At 37.7% G+C, this 10,443-nt stretch overlaps 1 protein-coding gene across 1 annotated transcript in view; it reads right to left on the bottom strand.

Moving 5' to 3' along the window:
- Nucleotides 1–8,725: 8,725 nt before the first annotated feature.
- ACVR2B (activin A receptor type 2B) overlaps nucleotides 8,726–10,443 on the bottom strand; it is a 98,069-nt gene continuing 96,351 nt past the window's right edge. The window contains exon 11 of the mRNA XM_082015041.1: nucleotides 8,726–9,519. Coding sequence (XP_081871167.1) covers nucleotides 9,325–9,519 — 195 coding nt within the window. The 3' untranslated portion in view covers nucleotides 8,726–9,324. The remainder of the gene's footprint in view (nucleotides 9,520–10,443) is intronic.

Here is a 10,443-nt window from a genome sequence, read left to right as displayed (position 1 = left end):
GATTTAGCTTAAATGCCCCATCACTGGCAGTTGCAGCTACGTTGCTGGACTTTGTATTGATACAGTTTAACGTGCATGTAATGCTCTGTGTGACCAGTTCTTCACTGGGAATGATAAGCAGTGTTATCACAGTGCTACAAGAGGCAACACCCTTAAAAGGATGCAGCGATTCAAGCTAACTCCCTCTTCCCTTTGGAGGAGTTCACAAATGATGGGTAGTAGAGGCCTCATCTATGCCTCTGCAGAGATTTTGATAAGGATTTTGGATAGCAGAGATGCCATTAAAGCACCAAAACATTCTTCTATAAAAAAGGAAATACTCCAGCTAGATCCCAAAGACACAAAAATAACACTGATTTTTAACGTCGCACCAACAAGAGAACCAATTATTTGTAATTTACTTTTATTTTCATATACAAAAAGATAAACTTGAAATAGTTCTTTCTAGTTTTTTTCCTCCTATCTGTTGGGGTGTAGCTGCTTCACACAGGGCAAATACTACATTCATACTGGTTTATTCGGACACCCAGTGCAAAGCTGAAGCAGCAAAACTCCAACTTGGCAGATCTAATTTCAAACTTGAGACTCATTTCTAAAATACCACAGTAAAAAGGAACAAAGATCCACTGCAAATTCATGAACTATGATACAATGTCTTTCCAAAATGTCTTCATTTCATAACTGCAATACAATGGATGTCTGCATTAGGCCATTTTATACATACATTTTATATATATACACTTTTGCAGAATATATATATAAAATATACATATATAAAAAAATCAGCACACTTCAATCCAAAAGGGGTTACAGCAACGAGCTTAACTCTGTATACTTTTTTTTTCTTTAACAGGATACTTTAGTATATCTTTTGTTAACTCAGTAGTACAAGCTATCTCTGTTCTACATTTTTATAGCTACAAGAGTGAAATATAACCTACAACATTTACATTTCACATATCTTGGTATACAAACAGTACTTATTGAATTTGAGCCAAGGACCAAAAGACTCTTTAAAAATTATTTCACCATCTGATAGAGCTTCCTGTAATTTACACTCAGTTTATTCTGCAATCTTCTAAATCATTTACTTAATCTCATAGTTTGAGTTTAAATCCATTCAAACTGGAAATCCTGGAGAAACAGGTTACTGCAAACTCTTATGTATACTCTATATATACAAGTTAAGTAACACAGCGTAATAAGACTTAGCTATTTATCCTAAAACTGATATACACATATTTCACTACGCTAGACAAGTCTTAGGATTTTTATTTTATTTCTTTAAATAAAGCACAAATTTAGAAGTAGCTGGTAAAACTTACAATAAGATGGTTTAAAATGACAAATGGTTAGGGTGAGATTTCTTTCTGCTGGTGCCAAAACATTTTCTTGTGAGTTTTGTACTATGCTGTGTTGTTTAACTGTATGTGTCTAATGTTACATGCAGAAAGCTCTTTCCACAAGAATCGACATCAAACTGTACTTAAGCCAACTTTACAGTATAAAATTTGTCAAACTTAAGGACGAATGTGAAAATATTAACAGGTGAAAGATCAGGCTTTCAACTCTATCATGAGGATCATGCAGAATCCATAAGCAAATAGTTTGAGTAGATTGACAATGGCATTGTGCGGACTTATGGCATAGAATTGAGGTCAAGAATGTTACTTAGTTTGCAGTAACCACCTCCTTCAATTCTCATCCACCAACAGATCGACTTTTGCATCATAGTTATTCCATTGGAAGGCCAGCAGCATTGCAAAATGCCACCTTCTGGGAGATTTTAGTACTTTTGTACATGATTTACCAAAGAGAATCATAAACCATCAATAGCCATAGAAACATTTGACAGTCAAGGAAAATATGGGGAAAGAGAAACATCTCCTTTTCTTCTCTTAGTAATAGTAAATTAACTACTAGCCATTAATTACCAGTAATCAATTAATTAAATGAATTACTAGTAATAGTAAATTCATTACCATTTGGATTGGAAAGCTACCATTTTGTCCAAGTAAAATAGAAACTGTAATGTTGCATCAGCTACATGGATACATTTTTTAAAAACAGACATTTGGGAGGGGAACACGTACAGTAAAATGTTAATGAAAAGAATGCTCTAACTTTTTGGTTTTCCCCAGAAAATATATCCTAAACAGAATTCTCTTCAGCAAAGTACCATTAAGGAGAAGTGACTGTGGTTGAAGGTCTGCTTTTATGAGAAGGTTCTTGGGGGAAGGTAGTTGGAAAAAGGAAAAGGCCAGACAGGTTCTACGTCTTGCCAACAGGTTTTTTGCTGTCCACAAAGTTGCTCTGGTGCCAACTTCACCTTCACGAGCTATGAAATGCTCCAACCTCCTCCTCCTCTGTCATGGTTGAATTTTTGGTTTGGGTTGTTTTTGGGGTTTTTTTGTGTGTTTTGTTTTTAACAGGGGTGGCAAGGCAGAGATGCCAGTGACTACTGAATTAGGATTTTAATTGACTAGGATGGTTACCGGTTAAATTTTAGTTCCTCAAAACAGTGGAAAAGTTTACAAAGTATGGCCAATGCCTTCCTTTTCACAGAAGGAAGCTATGAAGTCTTCCCAGAACATGCTTTAGTTTTGCAATACTAACCTTACTGGAATGTTATACACTGAGGTGTTTTTTTTCATTTTGTTTTGTTTTTTAACAACCGGAAAGATTAAGAGGCCTCTGCTTCAAAATGGGCCAAAAAATGCAGAAATAGTGTTTTAATCACATCATCTGCCCCATTAAAATACTGAAATAAAAGGCTAACAAAGGAAGCACTTTTCAGAAAACACTTTCTTGATATATATCCAGCACAATGCCATTATAGAGCTTCAGAGAAGCCCTTTTGGTTTCAATGTTGGAAAACAAAAGTTTTGCTTTTTTCCTTCAGTCCTTGGGGATCACTTTCCATTTACATATATATATCATATATATACACGTGTATATATGTATATGATACATATATATAAACACCCACATATAGCAAGGTTCCTGTTTGTGTATGTTACAATATTGTAGTATCAAGGAGAATCCAGATAGCAACACTGTTTAACATGAGGTTTGAGGTAATTGGTTCTTGAAATACCTGGATCACAGACTGCATCCAGAAATAACAGCTGGGCAATGAAAAGTGTTTTTTCAGACAGAAAAAACTAGTAAAAGGAAAAAAAAAAAGCTTACAGCAGTTGCTTTTACATGGAAAAATAAAGGCACAACAGAATAGCATTACATTTCAGAACAGCTGGATGGACATAACGCAAGTATGATCTCTTTCTGTGGAAGCGTCCCAACAAAGAGGATTACTTCTTTTAGGTACTCAATAGATTACTACTTCAGTCAGGGAACCGAGTGTCAAGCTAAATCTAGAGTTTTAAAAAAGAAGTCCCATGTAAGTGAGGGACCAGGTGTGTTTAGAAAGTGCTCCAGGAACACATGCACACTCATGGTCCCACAGAACTGGATGGCAAGTCTTCTCCAGCTTCCTCAGGGCCAGGATTCACCAAGAACACAGGTGTAGGATTCAGCAATCGCAGGAGCCCACTCGAAGCCATTTAAGCACTAATTTCAAGAGGCACGCTGTCAAACCAGCTTCAAGGTATCACAATGTATTGTTTGGTTTAAAGGTTTTTCAGTAATTCTTACCCCAGTGACACTGCGCTATCAAGGTTAAGGGAACCAAAAAGATCGGACTGAATTTTAGGTCCAATGGGAAAAGTTAGCTTCAGTGAAAAGAATACATTTTAAGGTTTTTTTAATACATTTAGAATACCTTGGGTTGGCTACACGAATTTGGAATGCTCTGTTTCCAAGTAGGACTTTGGACATGACAGTGCTCCTCTTCTTTAGTGCCTCTGACCCAGACCGTAAAATCTGACGTTGGGAACACAGAGCATGTGTCTGCGTGTTCTGGTGAAGCCCGATTAGTTGTGTCACTCCAGAAAGAAGGAACTTCTAGGAATCGGTTTTATCAGGACTCGACTGGCAACAGCTCCTTACAGATCATATTGTCAATGCAGCAGACACAGCTGCTATAAACGGATACAGCAGCGAGTGAGATCAGCCCGGCTATTTGGTCTCGGTAAATTCTTAACACCCTGACTTCACAACTCACTGCAGCATCACGGCATATGCCAAAAGACACACTGCTCACACATGGATACTCGCATGGAAACGTGAAAAAACTCTTCCTGGTTAAACTGAAGATGGCCATAGAAAAGCAATAAGTATCTTTAGCAGAAGGGATGTGACATGCAAGATAACCTAACCCTATACTCAGTGCCGTCCTCAAAGCATGTCCAAGTACATCCAAACTTGCTCCTCAAACTGGTTTCAGGCTAAACTTGTTCTATCCTCTAGACTTCGATGTAGTGCACACTTAATTTAAACTTTATATATAAATATTTATTTATTTATTTATTTGCTGTGCGTACACAGACCTTTCTCCCTTTTCCCTGCAGAAACATATTAGACATTACAAAAATAATTTGTGGTATAAAAGAATTCTCACACAATGTAGAATTTTTGTTTGTATATGTAACTAAAATATATCTTTTTTTTTTCCCAAAAGTAAAAAAGTCAGAATGTCCTTATTTTCCTCTATTATATAGTCTATTTTATTTACAATGTTACCAAACCATATTCTGTATGTAAAAGTGAGAACAGTTTGCGGGACACTTCCTGCTTAGCAACTTCTCAAGTGGAGTGTGGCTCGAAGAGGACTGCAACAACAGCACTGTCATGTTATCAACCAGCACCTTCCTCTGCAATACGAGTTTTCTTCCATACTAAGTGAAACCAGATCCTTCCCCTGCAAAACAGGGGACAGCCTGCCTAGAAAGTAGCACAAGAGGAATAAAACGTGTGTTCTCCGGTTTCTGTGCTGTGATATTATGGGGGATCAGGATTCCTAATGGCGAGGCCTTACCCAGCCAACCTGGGAATATCCCCCAGCAACGCTGGACTGAGTGGACCCAAGGCTTTTGCTGCTTCTGCTGAAACCAAGAACTTCAAGTGGGAACAGCAGTGAGTCAGGAGACCCAAGTAAAATGCAGTGGAGTTACTGGGGGGCACTCATGGACCTTCTCTTTGAAACAAACATACACAAAGATCTCGGCATTTCCATAGGTGTAACCTTATCTAGCATAGTATATTCTGTAAGAGAATTTCAGCTGAAGAACGAGGCAGAATAAAAACTCATCTTCTTTTGTCTTAAATAGAGAAAACTTTATGTTCAGGACTAGCTAAAATCCTTAATCATAATGAATAAGCCTGGCGCTACTTAACTGATAGTTAGACTGGTCTATAGCCATCTCTTTTAACATGCACATTTATTTCATCATGAGCCACATACAATTTCCAGCCTTGCTCTACTAATGCAATTTCATTAGCAAGTCACAGCTCTGTTGTCTCAAAAAAAGCAATTTTAGCTCCTGTGGTATTTCCAGTTTCAAACTGTGATCTCAAACTTCCTCCACCTAAGAAACTAGCCCAGCCAGTGCCATAAATTCATAAAGGGCGTTACAATGGAGAGAGGGGAATCCTGTCTCCTAAAGTCAAGGAGAATTTTTACCCAGGATATTCAAGGTTAATATTCACCTAAGAACTGCCATACAAGAGAGGAAGGTCAACAATAAAATTCTGCAGCAAAGTTTTTGGAGAGCTACTTCCTCTAAATCTCAATGGGAAGTGAAATTTAGTGCTTGGGAAGTAACGTAAGAAGTGTTGTACCCATCACATTCAAGGGAGTGTTAAGAGGAAAAGAGACGCAATTGCTTATTACAGCTACACCTATGGATGTGCCTGATTCAACTGTCTTGGAAAAAGCCTCTGTACTGAACAGAACCAAAATCATGTTGTCAATGAGAGTTCGAATGCTAGATTAGTGGTAAGGAAACTACTTGCTTGACAGCTCAAGAGTTGAAAGACCAGTAAGTTAATCAGAGCTTGTCTTCATTCATAAAATAAATAAATACCAGTTTAAAAGAACAGCTTTAGCTAAACTGGTACAAATTTGTGAATAAGCAAAAGTTCAGGATTTCCTTCTCTGCTGTGACAGCAAGACACACACACCTACATACATTTAAAATTTGTAACTGAGCACATACGCAATTTGGAAATTCTTTTTAACATCAGTTTCTGAATCCTGTTGACAAGATGATCTATAAGGAACCATTACACCAGGGAAGATGTAACACTTTACAATCAACATTTGGTCAAAGTTTGTACGGTCGTGCAGTTCCCCGCAGTAAGATAAGCTACACGTGAGAATTTTTGTTTATGCTTTCTCAAAAGAGAAGATTTCAGAGACTAACAGGCTATTAAAATCATATGGCACTTTCAATAAATACTTTAAAGCTTCTTAAAGAAATCAGGATAAAAAAAGCAACTGCTGTAATAAGCCTGTTTTAGCCATAATACATAATGCTGAAGGAAAAAATCCAGAACAGCAAACAGATACTAACAGTTAAAAGACAGTACAGCTTTTTTCTTTCTGCAGCAATATGAACTGGCTCCCATTCCTGGGGACATGGGAGCAAGCCCACCTTGAAACAAGTATTCACTCAATCTTAACTGCTCTACGCTCCACCCCAACCCTTACATCACTTCACTTCTAAAACATAGTCACATTTCTATATAAATGTCAGTGCAGAAATGTATTAAACATGAAAACTACTGATCCTGCAAACCTTTACGACCACGCTTAACATTAAGGTAGTGCCTAATGTCATGACACCAGACGAGCTACCCACACGCTTAATGCTAAGTGTAGGTACGTTGCAGCATCAGGCCCAAAGATGCCAACCACCACTGGGGACATTGGCTGGGTCAAAATGGTATCGTTCTGTCTGGTTTTGTCCAGGTGTTCTCAACAGAAGCACATCAAGAAACAGAAACTTCCAAACCTACACACGAAAACACAGTTACATGTGTGTACATACTAATAGGCAATATACATTCAGTAACTTGAAAGAATAGGTTAAGACTTTATTCAGATAGACAAATTAAGGCAATTATCTTAATGTCTTTTCAAGATAAAGGACCATGTCCTCCTTTGTGACCTCTAGGTTTTAAAGCTATATTTTTCAAGAAATATATTTCAGTTTTCTTTATATTTTCTCCAATTAGCAATTTTGTTTGCTTAATAAATCATTTCTGTGCAAGGGTGCACGCTGACAATTTGGCAGTGGTAAAAAGTCCAATTTGTTTATATAATACAGACTTTCTACATTTTCGTTACAGGGTGATTAGTTTAGGACTGCATTTTGGCTTAATACAAAGAAAAATTTAGAAGTTCTGGCCATCCAATGGACATAACTTTGTCAGTCTAGCAAGACACAGAATTCATGTTATAGCCAAAGTAAAAAAAAACAAAACAAAACAAAACAAAAAAAAAAAGATGTACTGTCCTTTCACTAAAACAGACAAAAAGAATAACACAGAATGGAAACAGCCTTCACAAATAAGAGTGAATAATGCCCAGGTACCTTATATAGGCAGTTATTCTACAACTGTATACAGTTATTTACAATGGTGCTTTATAAAACAAAACAAAACAAAAAATGGTAGCACTTCCTAAAAGATTTTGGAACTTTTTTTCTTTTTTTTCTTTTTTTAAAACTCCCTTGTCATAAAAGCCAACTTACATTAAAATATACTTACTACAAGACAACACAACTAACAAAATATATAATAAAACTCATACAAGTAGAAAATTCTGAGGTATTTCTGGTTTGAGGTGGTCTGTGGTCATGAAGTTTTTAATTTTTTTCAGTTTAAACCTCGGAAGCCACGTAACGTGTGTGTGTGTTTTGTGGTTTGTTTTTTTTTTTAGGTTTTTTTTTTTAAACATTGCATGGTTTGCAAATTAAAAAAATATTTCAATGTTGAATCAGCAGCATTAGGAACATTCACTGACTAGAGCGAGTTTATGGCATAATAAGAGTAACGGTATTTTAGAATATGCACCACTTTAAGACAAAAGAGTTTCGTCACAGAGTAAGGAGAAAGCAGCGCCAAAGAAACCAGTCGGAGAGATGCTGCGATAACCGCTGCTGCTGCACAGCTGCTTCTGCGTCCTGCAACCGGGCAGTTCATAGACTTCTCGGACGCTACAGGACCCAAAATTAATCGATTCCCCCAATTTAATCAGGGGAAAAAAATTATAGAGCCAGTTTTCACATTTTCCTCTTTTCCTCATCTGCACCCGCAGCTTGGGCTGACAGATAATTGACCCCAAGGCCGAATTTCCTGAACTGACTCGCACTTAAAGCGAGATGCAAAAATTTTTCCATCTCCCAGTATTTTACCGAAATGCTTCTGAAAACACATTTTCCCACCTCTTCCGATCACACTGCTTAAAAGCATCCTTCCCTTTACTATCTGGAGTTGAAAAATAAAAGGTAATTATAGTTCTGATTTGCTCTTTTACCACCCAAGCTTGAGATACCGGATTAAGAAAGAACTAGTGCCTTGCTTACAAACAGCGGCTCTTTAACTCAGCTTTCTCCATACACTGCAGCCGTTAATACTCTGCCCAGAAATGTCCTTCCCCTCCTCTAATGGTTACCTGAGAAGTAGCTCCATAGCAAATGATGTTTCCCCAAATGCTGCCAAGTCCAACGTCACTCTCCCCACCCCTATTCTAAGCTCCCCCCTTCAATTCTACCATCAAGAATTAACATTCTCCGCCCGGTTACTTTTTTTCCATGTTACAATGACACCCGTTAGATCCGTAAAAGACACATCTGCTGTTTTTTTTTGAAGCTCACTTCCAAAAAAAAAAAAAAAAAGGAACTGAACCCAAAACCAAAACAAAATGGGGAAAAAATTCCTTTTGAGGAAGGTGTATTCTTTATATAACAGTCTTAAGTTTCCTCCACGGTTTGCAGCATTGTGTTTTCTAAGATGGTAGGTGGTTTTCCTTTATGTCACAGATGCTCCACTCAGAAGACAGACCGATAAAGAGAAACCCAGAAAACTGAATAAAATAAAAACAACTGAAGTGAGTTTGTTGAGGTTCTGAGGTACCTGCACCTTTTCTGCATTCATTAGTCGGCACCTGAATGCTTGCTGAAATGTCCATTTTTTTAATACAGTAGAGCAATGTGCTGGTAAAATTGATCCAATCCAAAAAAATAATAATAATAATAATAATAACAATAATAATAAAAAGTCAAGATAAAATAGCAGCTGCATTCATGTGTTTGTTGGATTTTTGTGTTTTTGTTTTTTTTTGTGTGGTTTTTTTTTCCTTAAACTTTTTTCTTTTTTTTTAAATCCACTGAGTCTGGAAAGACAAAAGTGAACCAGGACTTAGATACTAGACTCTTTGGGCGGCAAGTCCACATTGGTGACGGATGTCACGATGGAGACAAGGCAGTCCGAGGTAGTGCCATTTACGGATTTGCGGATCTGCGCAATGCGCTCCTCGACACAGCCCGCCGAGAGCCGAGCCTCCGCATCGTGGTCCCAGCACTCTTCGATGGTCACGCAGAGCTGCGCCAAACCCTGCGGACAACAAGGGGGAGAAAGCACCTTCAGCAACAAGGTCTGCTCCGGGGACCGTCCTTGGGTGGGGAGGTCCACTTAATACAGCTTAATGCTGTAAAGAAAAACTGAGACTGTTTTCTCTATGGTATGCAAATTATCATGAGGTTAGCTTTAAAAATTAATTTAAATATGTGGTTTGGGTTTTTTTTAAGCTTCTGCTTTCTAAGGCTATAGGACCTGGTCACATCCAGCTTTTTTTCATAGCCCCAAAAGTACTTTTTTTAATATCAAAATACACCCCGAGATTCAGCAGTTAAAAGCTTTAAAAGACAAGACATCAAGTAGTATGATTCCCATGATAAAACCATGAGATAAAACCATATCAGTTACTACAAAACCATTGCTTTGTTTGCACTCACTTCTGTAGATATCCCCAAAATGACCAAATTCAATGCTGCTGGAAGAGCACAGCTCTTATTTGAACCCTCATTTGAACTGGAATACTCATCTTTATCTACAACCTGCAGCTCTCCTTGGCTTCTGAGCAATGAGTTAGTGCACCTGAGTCTAGCCAAAACTGTAGCAGTTTGGTCAGAATAGAGGCATTTAGCTTCTTACTGAAGCCCTGTGAGATTTCATCATCTGCTCAGCTTCCCAGTCTGAAAAAAATTACCTCTTTTATTAAAAATACGAGCCTGAAATGATCTACCTCTGGGAATCCCACACTGCATTTTGCTTCATTGTCTGCTTGCCTTCACATCTAATTAATTTTTCCTCAAAAAATTGTTCAAGTCTTGCATGCTATCTAGCTTGTGAGGAATGCATCTCCAATGGTATGGATCGTTTTCTTTTTCTTAATTAAAGGAACTTTATTTTCCGTTCTTTCACTGCATTAAAGGAGTCCTACTAAACCACCACAGGCTCCATGTTCAGCACTGGCCG

The sequence above is a fragment of the Phaethon aethereus genome (assembly GCF_964289735.1).
Source record: "Phaethon aethereus genome assembly, chromosome: 2".
Taxonomy (NCBI): Eukaryota; Metazoa; Chordata; class Aves; order Phaethontiformes; family Phaethontidae; genus Phaethon; species Phaethon aethereus.
Note: the sequence above shows the minus strand (reverse complement) of the source record. Positions and strands in the feature narration are given on the sequence as shown.